General features: G+C 44.6%; 1 protein-coding gene across 8 annotated transcripts in view; it reads right to left on the bottom strand.

Annotated features, from left to right (window-relative positions):
• ZC3H7B (zinc finger CCCH-type containing 7B) overlaps positions 1–11989 on the bottom strand; it is a 51880-nt gene extending 39891 nt beyond the window's left edge. For 6 of the 8 annotated variants that reach the window (XM_062631031.1, XM_062631033.1, XM_062631037.1 and 3 more), the window contains exons 1-5: positions 11746–11989; positions 5626–5686; positions 3736–3769; positions 3159–3356; positions 2175–2333 (exon numbers count right to left, since the gene is read on the bottom strand). In XM_062631031.1, the coding sequence (XP_062487015.1) occupies positions 2175–2333; positions 3159–3356; positions 3736–3769; positions 5626–5678 (444 nt within the window). In that variant the 5' untranslated portion in view covers positions 5679–5686; positions 11746–11989. Of the gene's footprint in view, positions 1–2174; positions 2334–3158; positions 3357–3735; positions 3770–5625; positions 5687–5804; positions 5875–11745 lie in introns of those variants that run through there. The other 2 variants (XM_062631038.1, XM_062631039.1) reach the window with 2 other exon arrangements.
• Between the last annotated feature and the right edge of the window lie 3097 nt (positions 11990–15086).

Here is a 15086-nt window from a genome sequence, read left to right as displayed (position 1 = left end):
CCACCTCTCCAGTTCTGTCTGGACTAACAACCTGCCATAACCTTCTTCACTTATTTACCACCAGCAACTCTTTCCTTCCGCTTTCTCTCTCTCCCTGTTTGCAAAAATGCTAGAGTACCTTAACAGTTCCTTCAAAGCAGAATAAAATATCTGCCCAACCTCTTCTGATATCCCTCCTTCATGTCCCAACATCTCCTACATTGAAGCTTGCTCTCTTCTCTCTACTTGCTGTGCTGGTCTTTCCAACCTCCTTCTCCCTGCAGGTTCATCATCCTTTGCCTTTCAACCCCTCACTAGCCTCTGGTTCTTCTAGCCCACAGTATCAGGAACTTGTCACTTCAATTTGGAGTGCCACTTTCTGACTGTACTTGCTCCCACACACTGTCAACACTGGTCTTGTCACCATCTTCTCTGAACTCACTGAAGACAGAATCTTGTCCATTTCTTCTCCTCTCCCCATCTGACACCCCTTCAGCACTGTACCACCTTCTGAAACTGTCCTCACACCCTCCAGAGACTTCTTGGTCAAACCTCATGGTCACTCTTTCTTCCACCTCTCAGATCTTTCTAACACCAATCATGCTTTCATTGCTCTGTTGCCCTTGGTTATTCTGCCTTTCCAAACACTCTCAGGCGTCTTCTGTAGTCAACCATTTTCTTGCTCCCTGTGAAAAACTCACCAGAATGACCTCCGATGTAATTTCTTTAAATTGATCTCATACTCATGCCTACCAGGCTTACCCTATCCAACTCCCAGATGCTAACATAACTCTGAGATGTCTTCTCAGATGCCTGGACAAGATTAAGAATGTATTTCTCTCTAGACTGCCTCCACTTCCCTTCCCAAAAACACATGCTTAATCACTGTCCTTTTTGTCAGGATGCCTGAGATTTGTGGAGGGGGTTTATTTGCTCTTTGCCATCCCCAAGATCTTCCTTTAGCTTTCCCTTCCCTCAGACAAATGCCACCCTCGGGTGCTTACTACCTCCCACCTAAATGAGGGAATGCTCAACAAGGGCGTGCAATATGCTCTCCTCCAACACCCTGAAAAATAATGTGCCATGCCAAAAAAAGCATACTACCAAGGAGTATCAACTTCACCACACTGGAAGCCTCTGGAAACTAAGTTAACTCTGCTAGACAGTGAGTCAACTGAGTGGCAAGTCCTTTATCACCTGAAGTTTTAAGTGGCTCAACTGCAATGTGAAATATAGCCAGACATGGCTTTACATGAACACATATACTAGATGGTTTTGGTTTTAAAAGTGTTTGTTTAAAAAAAAAAAAACAATTTTTTGAATTCTCCTAACATGACACCTTTAACATGTTTCAGTCACCCTATTCTGCCAAGTCAAAGAAACCAGAATTTACAAGCTTTACAAAAACAATAATTAGTTGCTAACAAGGCTTCCAACGACTGCTTCTGTAACACCAATAGTAAAGGCAAATTAACTTCTCCTGCTGAAGTAGATGTATTTTTATTGTATTACTGTGATTGATCAGAACCAAATTTAGCAAAGGCAACCAGTGCTCACTAGAATCTGTCTAATCATAGTCTGTTTTCATGCTCAATACTTGGCCTAAAAGGACATGCAACAAAAGCATTGTCAGGAAAATATTACAGCCTCATATATGCAGATAGTCCCCTCTGAATGCAAAAGTTTACACACCTGTGAGTACAAAAATAAGTATGACATGTGATCTCAAGGACACCTTTGCGTGTCCCTCAGAAATTAAAAGCTTTATCAGCTTGCCTTAGCAATCAGCAAGTAAAAACATTAAAAGTATGCATGTTTTCCTTCCAGTGCTCCAGTTCCCATTTGTCCCATGCTCCTAGTCACTCCCATTAGGCATATAAACCCAGCTAATTAAAATATTTTCATGGCCTTAGTTCACATTTTGTTAGCATAGGGTTTTGCTCTTCACAAACAGGTCACCAAACCTGTTGTTTATCTCTGGCTGGCACTATCCATAGAGGGTGACTTGGACTGAAAAAACAAGAGAGGTCAAATATCTTCTTCGAGTCAGAGAGACAAAATTTCTAGGTATAACATGTTCCCAGGAACAGCCAAGCTTCCTTTTTCACTATCCTCTGGCCTCATTCTAAGCATGTTATGAAGGAGGAAGGTGGTGAGCCACAGAAAGCAAGATGAGTTGTATGTCAGAAACTTACATGTGGGAGGGACAGCAAGCATCGGCTATTGCACTCATATGCTTCTTTGTGTCTTCCAAGTTCATTTAAGGAGCGGGCTTTCCGGAAGAGTGCTCGGATGTTCTCCTTGTCAAGACTTAAAGCCTTCTCACTGTCTTCCAGTGCCTTCTCATACAAGCCCTGCATGGAAGAGACCACCTTGAATCAGCTGAGGCACAGCAGACTAAACCCTCCTTCTGTGTGAGTGCTAACGTCTTATCTCTCAACAGAAAATGGGAATATAAAAGGCAGTTGGAAAGAGGTGTATTACCTCATACAAGACCAGAATACGAATACACAAAACCTTTGTTAAGTTGTGCAAGACTAAAAACACTTCGAAGTCAGTAAATGCCAGAATTGAGGCTGCTTGAGCAACTTTATCTTGACTCCCCCTCCACCTTAGGCATGTCACATTTGACAGTCTTTAATTATGTGACTGCTTGTTAATTTTTTTTTTCATGGGACTCAGCCTCATTATGAACAGGATGGACCTGCTCTGGGGTTGTGCATAAAGGAAAGCTGTTATATTCCTTAAGACAATGGAAGCTCACAGCCGTTTATAGCCAAAGTATTTCAGAATGCTTCTCCGTGTGTGTGCCGAAAGTTCCAGCGAGACCCAAAGCCTTCTCACCATCTTCCAGTGCCTCACCTGAGGAGGCAGGAGCTTCCAGAGCAATGCTCAAACAGTATTCCAGAGAAATACTCAGGCAGTACCAGAAGGCACTGGATCATACTAACTCATCACCAACAAGGACCAATACCTTAGGCCTGGCCCCCTCTCCTTCACATCCTTCCTCAGGTCTCATAAGACACAGTGCAATACTGGGAAGATTCTCTGTCACCATCTTCTCCAGTGTTGGAACACGGAGCAGACAAAACCAGTTGAAACCCCTCTTGACATCTTTTCTAATTGCATGGCAATGCAATCACAACATTCTCCCTGTCCTGTTTTGGGAAGGCACTCACCATGGCAAAGTAGCAGGCAGCTCTGTTGACATGCAGCTTGCACAGGAGCTCCTTTGGGATGGTCACCTCGTCGGAGGCTGCATAATCCGCCACAGTCAGACCTTCTACATACTGCACGAGCGAAAGCTTGAAATCCTTCTCTTTAAACAAATCATTGCCCTCTGCAAACAGGTTTCTCACCAGCTTCTGCAAAAAGGCCTGGGCAGCAGGGAGAGAGCAAACAGACGAAAGTGGAGCGGCTATTCAGAGACAGGAGAGGCTTACCATTCGTTTCCATATGTTTTAGCAAACTTCTTTTCCATTAAGATTATCCTGCCTCCCCATCCTCCTCTAAAACATTAGTCTCCTAGTTAGAGGAGAATAACGCAGTCAAATCTCCTTTCTTCTTGAATATTCAAGTGTCTTCTCCTTTTCCTGACAGTTGTCATTGTCAGAACCTTAGAACTTTACATTACAGACAAATTGTGAAAGACCATTCCACACTCTCCACTTTTGGTATGTAAACTAATAGCTGTACAACAGAACAAATCTTGCTAACCAGTGGGTTACCAACTTTAGAAAACAAGTTCTTCATTACCTCATAATCTTCTTGGCTTAGGGGTAATGTGGACCTGAAAAAGAAAGGAAATGCTCATAAAACAGGCATCCATGCAAACAAGGGCTTTTGTCTAGTGATGAAATCATCTTTCTGGTCCTGTGTTGTTGACGTCAGTGAGGTACTGAACATTTCATCACTTCAAAGACAGCTGGAGCAAAGAGAACGCAATTAGGGAGTATTACGCTCGGTGATGGCCACAGTAGTGTCAAGAGATGGTCAGGTCCCAAAGGGATTTGGGACTAGAGGAATCATATTCTCAGCTATTTCCTGCACACACATGATCATCTGTAACATGCCTTCAGAGAGACAACTGAAAAAAAACATCTTCGAGGAAGTCCCATGAGAGACTGTTGTGAATACAAAAGTATTTTAAGTACATCTGGCTCTAATGAGAGACAGACTGCCACTCCAAGACCTCCTCAAATACTTTGTGAGACTAAAGACATACAGTGACAAATGCAATCACTTTCCCCCACGTTAATTTAACCACATACCTTTAGGTTTACACCACAAAAGGAAGGGAGGCCACTTAACTCCAACTGTCTTAGCCAAGGCTGCTAGGCTATACCACAGAACTGGCAGTGCTGTGTGGATAACATCTACCCCACAACAACACTGAGACTCAGAAGAATGGACCATTCTTCAGATTAGACCAGACAAGTCATCCAGGCTTGGTCCACATATATTTAATTTTCCTCTTCAAGAAGAAAACAACAGGCTTTAGAGAAATCCTTCACACCTTTCATAGCCCTCCTCACTTCTGAAATATATCTCATCTAATCACCATCTACTCCTTAAAATGAAGTACAGGAAATGCCATGGCTTTGCAAGAAACATTCACGCTGCTCATAAAATTGGACTACCTCTTTCACATCAAAACAAGCCAACAAATGACACTGCCCCTGGTTCAGAGTTCAACATACACTATAGAAGCATGAGCAACACCCTGTATTTCTGAATTATCATCTTTCCAGGAATATTGAGCATTTTTATAAATGTTACCAAAATAAACCTCACAAATGCCTCTCTGAAACTGGGTTGTCAGCCCCATTCAATCTCAGACTGGGGGAAAATATCATTGCCATGCTACAAGATATAAATATGTAACATGGAAGAGTTGGCTATTTTTCTTTTTTTCCCATATTGTTGAGGCACAGATTTCAGCTACAGTAACTGCAGACTCAAAGCAGACCTTAAAAAATATCCCAAACCAATCTGATTACAATCTTGTTGGTTTGTTACTCATCATGCAACCTGGACCTGAGTCTGAGGCCTTTGCAAACTCAAATACTGGAGGGAAAAAAACTATTGTACTTTATAAGGAAGTACGTGGACTTACAACTATTACTTAAGCAATCACTTCAAGCTCTAGAAGGCCATAAGATATTCACGGAAGACTGACCTGAGCACCTATCAGGCTGGCAACTGCAAAAGAGCCCAGGTCATCTATTTCTCCTATAGGCACCATATGGGGTACCTGGCAAGTCATTTACCTTGCTTTCCCCACCTACAAAATAGAGACAGTATCTCCCTTCCCAAGAAAGGTGGGATGACCTTGTTGAAAGCACTTTGAGATCTTCATGCTGAAGATGAAGGTCTGAGTACTACTGGTGCTATGCTGACTATAAAGATCATCCTGGAACTGCAGTGAAGAGCAAAACCAAAAGAAATTAAAATGACAGAATTTCAAGTTTAGAGAGCTGGCAGGACAAGAAACACCCTGAAGAATGACAGTGAAAATCCTTAGGAAAAATATCTCTTTCCTACGCAGCAGACTCAAAATCAGTAAATAGGATGCACTCCCTGAAATCTTTGGTACAAAGAAAACTGCTTGCAAAGCCACAGGAAACAATGAGGTTGTCCACTTACTGAATGAACTGAAGTCCTTTCTCTATTTCTTGCTTCCTCTTCTGTCTCTCCATTATAGTTGCTGCAGAGGAAGAAGAAAAAGAAACAACACAAAATGAGTCATTTTAGGTCTTGCTGGCAATTAAGCAGCACAGCATTTTGTGTGTGCCTGAATTTACTACTAACAAAATGTTCCAGACCAGATGCCCTGAACACCGAAGTCCATGATTTATCCACACTGCAGATACAGAACAGCAAGCAGCTCAGTACCAAGTGTCTGCTTTTTCTCACATGCCACCATGAAGATACATGGGCAAAGAGGAATTACTTCAGATTGAGCTCTCTACTTAGGCTGTCAGTAAACAAAGCAATGTGAACCAACTGTTATCATGGCTGCCTTCTAGGAAAAGGGAAAGAAAAAAAATCAGCATTTCCTCTGCACTGGCAGGCATTTCAGGAATTTGTGCTAGGCCCCTCCCATGATAAGGAATTCTGACCACTATTTATCTGGGCCAGATTTAAACTGGTTTACTGCAGGACATATGAAACAAGTCATCTATATACTGTATACAGAGACATATCACAAAGAAACATGTGAAGGAAGGAGATGGAACTGCTTGCCGTGGGCCACATAAAAGGGCAGCCATGAATCTATGTAATGGGAGTTCCATGATGAAAATCAACAGGCAAGAGCAGCACAGACTCGGGAATGTTCCTACCCAGAGGGAACACAGCCCCATCCTACAGTGTTTGAAATTGGAGTGGGCAGTGCCTGAGGATGGCTCAAGAGATAGTTATCCTCACTTAGCCAGGGACACAAATGGGCATAATAACTTGTCTGCGTTTGACCAAATCCAGTCTGGGTCTCTGTAAGCACAGACAAATAAGTAGAATGATTGAGCCATTTTGGAATAATATCCCTTTTCTCAACTAAAATGGGTTTGAATTATACCACTAGATACATGAGCTTCATCCCCTGCAGTATGGAAGCACATCTTGGAATGGCTCCCCTAGACGTCTCCCCCAGGCCTGCCACACAAGAAAAGGATAAAGAATGGTAAATGGCATCGCACTTTGAGGCAAAATACAGTCGCTGGCAACAGCAAATTTCCCAGTCTTGCCACCAACCAGCTGTGATCACAAGCAATACTCAGCATTTGAGGGATGGTAACTTGTGGACAAAGGTAGCAAGCACACAAGCACTGAGATAAGATGGAGCTAACAACACTGTGCCTTCCCAGCCTGGGACCACCTCTGAAGAGACCATGAGAAAAACAAAAGTAATTTCTCTAACTCTATACTACAACAGCTTTGAGAGCATTATGGCCTGGCTCCTTTTTACATTAAGACCATCCCTGTCATTTTAAAGTATCTTACAGTTACCTATGGCACATTCAGTCTGGAATAGGGTGAAGGGACCTTTAAAGTACATGAAAATCAATCCTGACAACTCAGCAAGCCCTTATTGATCGTGCTCTGTGCCATGCAAAATGCAGAATTGTTACCTGACCTTTACCAAGAAGGAGAGTTGGGGGAAGGGGGAAAGTTAGGAGCAAGCAAAAGACCAGAAAGAAGTGGTAGCACAATGAAGCAACAGCTTGAAAGTGACACTGTGCCGTTTGTAAGTCATCAGACATTAAATCTGAGAGCAATCTGGTCCAAGCAGCAGGCAGAACATTTTAAGCGGCTGCATTTGGAACAGGATGGGCAGTGCAGCAAGAAAGTGAAAGCCAACAGACAAGGTGAGTGATGATCAGCACCTCTACAAGGGCTTTTAACAGAAGCAATGGAGAAGAGCAGGTAGACTTCAGTACAACACCAACAGAAGGCCTGGAATGATTTATAAATAGCCTGGATAATGAGCAATCAGGAAGAAAGAAGGAAATTTAGCAAGGAGACTGTGAGGTTAATATGATCACTAACACTACAGGCAGACAGGCTTGAGGGGTAGAAAAAGAGACAGAGATAAATCATTTGGTATTTCTCCTTGTATGAAACTCTGCAAAGACAGAAGAAGTAAGAGAAAACAGACAAGGTGAAAGGAGCAATAGGAATCATTTCCACATAGACAGCACTGAAAGGCACAACAGAGGACAGAGCAACCACAAGCACTCCAGGAGAACTGAGGGCTATCAGAGGCAATGGTGGGGAAAAAAGCTACCATAAGAAATTACAAAAGATAAACTGGGTTGGAAGGGGAGAGGGCAAAAGAGTAAAGCTGTCTGGTTCTTGGGTGCACTAACAGGCTTGAAATATCTCAAACAGCCTCCCCTTGAACCCCATCCATATACCCTCTGCCCATGGTCCATGAGCTCCATTGCAGCTCTGGTCCAGGCATACTGCCTTGTCTGAGCTATACTGTACGTGGACATGTCCTCAGTCCTATCTCCTGGACAAACCTTGGACCTACACTGTAGGCAGCTCGCCTCCAGTCCTGTCTCTGACATCATCTCCTACTGCTGGATTCGCTGGGTGGACCCAATTCACCATCTCATCTTCTTTGGGAATGTTGAGGGACCCCTGCTATCAGCATCTTGCTCTGCCTGCACTCTTCAGATGTGGTAGGACTGTACCCCAGTTACTGAGGGCACTGCTGGTGGCCATCAGCACCTTCAGCTCCTAGCCTGTCTTCCCTGGAGGAGCAGCCCTGCTCTTGCTGCTCCCTGACATAAGCCAAGCCAGAGAGAACAGAAGTCAGGGAAGCAAAGCGGCAGCCCACAGATCTGCTGAAATGGGAAGACTGTTGGTGACTGTGGGGACAAGAGTTAACACTGGCTAGTCACCACAAAGATGATGGCTGCACTCCAAAAATCCTGTGGCACACCTTCACAATTCTGTATGTCCACACAACAGATCACCTTGAAAAGCTTCTCATATGCACAGCCTACCTCAACCTCTGCTTCTGAGCTCAACTTTTAAAACACTACTGCAGGGAGGGGAGATCAGTACCTGTTCTCACCCCAATGCTACCCTCACCCCACTGCTAACACACAGCAGGACCTGGGCATGGGTTACAACCAGAGCTGGTTACTGTTGCTTGCCCATGGAGAAGGGCATTCAAACCTTACTGACTAAAACCTGGAGTGGAGCCAAAGGACTACAGGGAAAGGCTCCAGAATGTCTCTTTCCTAGAGTTACCCAATTCTTCTTTCCTGCTGGAGCTCCCTTCTGCTTTTGTTCTCCTCACCACCATTGCCACCGCAACCAACATGCGTATCTCTATCCTTGCTTCATGTGGATGGCTGACCAAGCTGCTCTATCTCTGTTAAGTCCCACAACAATACCCCCCATTAAAAAAGCCCTCTGTGCTATGCATGCCGTTTACTCTCTGCAGTCCTACCCTCATCTTCCACAGTGAGCATTCTGCAACTGAAGACCCTCCACTGCCTTCTTTAAACATAAACCAGAAGCTTAATCACCCCTCTAGACTGTTGCTCCCTGATACGGCCCTGAATTCCCTTCCCCTTTCAAACGGGTGACCAGCTTTCTCTGCTGAAGCTCTGTCACACCTTCAAGCTTATGTCACGACTTTGCACATAAGGCTCATCTCTTCATGACAACACCCTCAAAATGCACACCACATGCTGCTGCCCTAACAACATCCTTCACCTCTCCTCAAGCAGCAGACCTGTCCCCTGCTCTGCCTGCCCCACCACTGCTGGAGCCTACCATTTGCACCCCTCCATTTGCTCCTCACACCTCTTCCCTGCCACCCCACCAGCAAACTTCTGTCTCCCCTCATTGCTCCAGCCTCCTCACTATGTCTCATTTGACCCGCAGACCAAGCCACACACTGGTTACACCAGCAAACCCAACACACCGCCAACCCCCCGTACATGCAACACTTCTGCTGCACACCATTCCACAGGTACAGCATAATTAATTTTAAGCACAGAGCCTGTTTAGCTTTTGTTTTCTCAGTCTTCTGAATATTTTCAGAAACACAGTGGAAAACGTTAAATGAAGCAGTACATCTAAGCGCCCTCCACCCCACCCCCCCCCCAAAATCTGTCTGTCCAGACTTGTCTGCTCAAACCACCAGCAGAGTTTTAATCCAGAGTATTTATATCCACACTACAAAGTTCCTATCCTTTCAGTCCAGAGATGTTTGTCCTCTTTGGTCCAGCATCTAGAAAGGACTTTATTCAGAGTTTGTCAATGAGTTACAAACTACTTGCCAGACAGAAGTGCTGCAGACAGGCAAAATGGCTTTCTTGCCTTGAGAAGGAAGCACAAGCCAGTAAATAGGGTGACTCAAGCACAAACTGATACGCTCTACGAGACACTATGAGATGAACCGAAAGTCTAGAATTTACCTTATCAAGGACCTGGGTGTTATTCCCAACCCTGCCAGAGCTGAATTTGTGCAAAGTTTTTCACACTATTATTTCTGGGATGGCAACGAGTTCACACTTGATGTTCTTCCAGGCTTTGAGTATAACATTTCAGCCAGAAATAAGCGCACCAAGATGCAAGTGGCAGGTTGTAGAGCTGAGACAGGAGCTCAGCCCCAGGCTGTGTGTGCTCTCCTCCAGGCAAAAGACTCCAGGATGTACTAGTCTACAACATGAGAGTCTTTCACTGGCTGCAGTTCGGCCACCTCAGCGGTGCAGCAGAATGGGTCTGCAGACTCACATCAAGCAGGGGACAAACCACACAGCCCACTACAAACATGAGCTCTACTTGCTCCTGCAGCTGTTCTCTGCCAAGCCCCACTGCCTGGCCTTGAACACTTCTCACAGCCATCAGCTCTGAGTCCCCACCACCACAGTGTCCCCACTGGGTCCGACAACCCTGCCCGCCACACACAGGCCACCCCAAAGCACCTCCGTGGCCACTCTCCCACACCGCAGCACCCCACTCCTGCTCCACAGCACTCTCAGGGCAGCTGATCCAGGTGCCACCAGCTTCACCCAGCGATACTTCCAGTGAATGCAGGGTGAGGTGGTGACAAACCCCTCACCCCCAGCTGAAAATAATACCGAAAGTACTGCAGGCCACCCTTCCTCCTGCCCCAGCCCACTGGGCCCTGCAGCGTGAGGAGGAGAGCGTGGTGGAGTGACGCTGCCCACCCCTCGGCCCCTTGATCTTGGTTTCGTGCCCACCTCGTTTGAAAATTAAATCCCGGCGCTGGTTCCCACACGGGTGTAGCGGGAAAACCCGCTCGCCTCCTCCCCCCACCCCCAGCACTAGGCCGCCGATCCCCGGCCTTGCCTAGCGGCCGCCGCCACCAAACGCACCACCTCGCCCGGCCGGGGCGGAGAGGGTCCGGCGGCGCCCTCCCGCACCCACCGCGACTCGGCCAGGCGCCGGCACCCCGGCATCCCCACCACCCCGGCTCTGCTGGGAGGGGTCTCCCGCGGCAGGAGATACACAGGCTTCCCCAGGAAAAGGAAAACAAACCGAAACGTACTCTTCCTCCTTCCCCACCCCCCATCCGCTTAAATAAAAATCACACATTTCCAGGAGCCTGGGAGGTGGCTTTAAGATTAAAAAAATCCAAAGATAACCTCCCATGCCACCCGGAAACTGAATAAAGCATTAAAGAACTGGGGGGGGAGAAGGAAAATAAAATATCCCACAACCTTATTTGATAAACTTTACAAGCCCCAAAGGAAGGGTTGCATCTGAAAAGCTATTTCACAAGAGCTTCTCTGCTGCTTCATGGGGTTTATACCAAACAAGAGGGGGAAACTGCAGCCTAAATAAAGACGTGAACACAGCACTCAAACCTACAAACCACAAACAGGCACAGACGCAATTAATACCAAGTTTTTCATATAAACCCAGGGGCTTTTCCCCCAGCTATCCACTTTTAGACTAGTGCCACATTTTTTTCCAGGGGGTGAGATTAAGATCTCTGACAGTTATTTTTTTGCAAACCCCACATTTTTGGCGGAAGAGAGGGTTTGCTTCAAAATCTCACCCATATTATTTTTCTTTTTTTTTTTTTTTTCGAATTTGCAATTACACAACGTTTCATCCATGCAGCTATTTGAAACCTTTACTTTCCAATGAAGCAACATCCAGATTTTCTCGTTTCTCAAGTCCACCCCTTTCTACATACACAAACACATCCACACACAAGAGAACTGGTTTAAGACAAAAATAATCCCCCCAAAATAATAATAAAGGACTCACCTCTCCTTGGGTTTTCCCCCCCACACTATGTATAAACTTTCCGTGATAAATGGTATTGTATTACTAGAGATATTATTAATGTATTATTACTAGAAGTAATAATAATAGTAAGTGCTATTTAATTACAGAAGGCAGCATTCTGCTTCTGGATCGGCTGCCCCTGCAGCTCCCTCCATGTGCCTCCTGATCTCTTTACTTTCATTTCCAGGTCTCGCTCTCGCTCGCTCGCTCTCAGCTGCACCAGCAAGAGAAAATGCCTCCCTGCATATCCTCTGGGCCCTAGAGGCTCCCGCTTTCATTACAAAAATTCACAGATTCAGCCCTTGTGGTTGGTTTTGAGATTCTTTAAGGTGAATTAGGCTTTAAAAAGGTATATTAAAAAAAAATAAAAATACAAAAATGAAAGTGTTTAAGCAGTCGAGGCTCCGTTCTTAATTTTAATGCGACATTTTTCTTCTTCCTGTTGTCTTTGCTGATGTACAATATACACCCCAGAAAAAAGCAAAGCTGCCTCTGCAGAGGGATTGCATGCATGTGAAGCGCAGCAATGAACTGAATTACAAGACACCCCCCTCCCCAAGGGATTATAACATACGTGAAGCAGTGACCCTGCTGCCCACCCATATATGTTTGCTGGAAGGTGGCCAGAGCTATCACTTATGGCAGAGCAATTATCTGTTCCAGCCAGACCTTATGTATTCCACCCCACACTGCTGAGGGGTTCCCTGTAAATAAGATCTTCTGCAAACATAAATCTTTAGGTGGAAAGGAATATGCAGCGTGTGTGTGTGCATATAACATTTTTATTACATACCACTGTGTATTATACAATACACGTATATGATATATATGTATATGCATATGGATTTTTATATCTATGTTTACATATATGAGTTTAGGCACTTCTTTGAACCAGATTTTTACCTTGTTTTCATCCCAAATCCCTCAATATTTGCAGAAAGTGCACTGAATCCCCACAGCAGCCCATGCCAGCAGAGCCCCAGGAATGAGTTGCTGATGGGAAGTGGGGACCCAGCAGCACATTGTTGTGTCATGGGGTATGGTAGTGAAGACAGACATCCACTGATGGCCTTAGACCAGGATTCATCCATCCCTGCCCAGCTGCACTACCATTAACTTCAAAAAAACCTCTGAAACGAGTTTCATGGGGGTTTTAGCTTCCCTGGTAGGATAGGTTATTCTCTCCCTAAAGGGTTCTGTCTACTGTTAGGTCTGTCATCTCCAAACTGACACTGGTTTAAATTATTACCCCTTTTCCAATGTAATCAGTGACATGTTTACTCCTCGGCATCCTGCTTCTTGTATTTACAGTGACCCAAGAGAGTGTTGCTTTGTGCTATGCAGCTAAGCAATGCCAACAAGATTCAGAGGCAGGTAGAAGATATCATCTGAAAGCGTACTAAACTTGTTTAATATTTTAAAAGTTGATCAGAAAAGAGAAGGCTATTATACTGAGTAGGATTGGCTCCTGTCAGCTCTGTCAACACAATTAAAAGATAATTTATGAATTATGAATATACATTATTGCATAATGTACCATATGACACTGGAGAGCACTGTCTTATGCTCTTCACAATATATAATCACATTGCTTTTATTTTTTAGATATTATGATCCAAAGATTGATTGACACAAGCAACCGTTGTGTTACAATAACCTTGTTCTGACATGAGAAAAAACACAGAAAACTTTTGTTCATTAAAAACTGACAGTACATGTTTTTCAGATTGCGCTAAATTCCAATTTAGGCAATAAAGATCTGCCTACCAAGACACACCCTGTGACATGAATTATATATAATGAATAAAATCATAGAATGGCTTTGTTTGGAAGGGACCTTAAAGCTCACCCAGTTCCACCCCCTGCCACAGACAGGGACACCTTCTTCTAGACCAGGTTGCTCCAAACCCCATCCAACCTGGCCTTGAACACTGCCAGGGATGGGGCAGCCACAGCTTCTCGGGGCAAGCTGTGCCAGTGCCTCACCACCCTCATAGTAAAGAATTTCTTCCTAATATTCAATCTCAGTCTCCCCTGTTTCAGCTAAAAGCCATTCCCACTTGTCCTGTCACTACCTGCCCTTGTAAAAAGTCCCTCTCCAGATTTCTTGCAGGTGCCCTTTAGCTACTGGAAGGCTGCTGTTAGGTCTCCCCTGAGCCCTCCCTTCTCCAGGCTGAACAAGCTGAACAATGAGTAGAGTCTAAGCAAGCTGGGCCTCTGCTGTAGAAGCTGCTGAGCAAAATATACATGAAATGGTGGGCCCTGTCAAGGGGTGTCTTTGGACCAGGTAAACATGGGTGAGACCTGATATACCCCAGACCACATGGGGAGGGCAGCCTCACAGAGCCCTTATGTACCAAATGATTCACAGAGCCCAAGACACCTACAACTCTGCACACCTCTGAAAGGTGAGACATCACAGCTGGGGGAAAGAAGAGGGCTTAGGAGTTGCTGGGAAAAAGAGGAGCAAGCCAAAAGTCTACACACAATTAAGAGTTATACTGGAAAAAGCAGTAGTGTTTAATTCAAGAGCATTCATTTACAAGACTGCATTTCCTAATTCAATGTCATGTTATGCTTCCCACCAGTCCTATATCCTTTGCCCTGTAAGACTGAGAGATGTCCTGCAAGGTCATGGTCCAGCACATACAGCTCCTCTCATGAAACATCTTTCCTCAGTGGTTAGCACAAAGATTTTCACCATTTGCAAGAGTGGTTATTGAGGTCTTGTGTGTGGGAAGTCAGCAGAGCCAGAACACCACCAATCCCTGCTACAAAATACTCTATCATAAAAATTACTTCGATTTGTAAAGCTATTCCTGTAAGGAGAATAAATGTATGGATCTATGCTACACTAGCACAGCACAAATTCATTCAAATTCCAACTGCATCCACAGTTAAAGACTTTATTCTCGCCCCTCCAGCCCATGCTAGTATTAGTATTTGGGAGGACAACAGAGAAGGGAATCAGATATATTTTATATGATTCTGTTTATTGATAAATATTGTGAAGAGCTAATAACAAATGCCAAATTCCTTGCTTATATTTTCAAAGTTCAAGCTCCTTCTTGAGGTTACAGTCATTTATTCCCTCATCTGCTCTGAGTTTTCTCGCAGCTTTATGCTTCTCACATACAGTCATAATCTAGTCCTCATCTTCTTGGTTTTCTTCAGTTGCAAGAGAAACTCCTCTTATTATTTCTGAGCTAAATTTTGTTCAGGTTTTCCATCTGGTTGCTGTACCAACTTATGGCTTTTATTCTCTCAGCTGTCATGCTCCATAAAGAAACTTCATTGCTTTTTGTATTCCCCTTGAACAA

This window comes from Pezoporus occidentalis, unplaced genomic scaffold (genome assembly GCF_034315485.1).
Source record: "Pezoporus occidentalis ecotype Australia unplaced genomic scaffold, CSIRO_AGI_Poc_V1 ctg364, whole genome shotgun sequence".
NCBI classification, from domain to species: Eukaryota; Metazoa; Chordata; class Aves; order Psittaciformes; family Psittacidae; genus Pezoporus; species Pezoporus occidentalis.
This window is presented reverse-complemented; position numbering and strand designations above follow the sequence as displayed.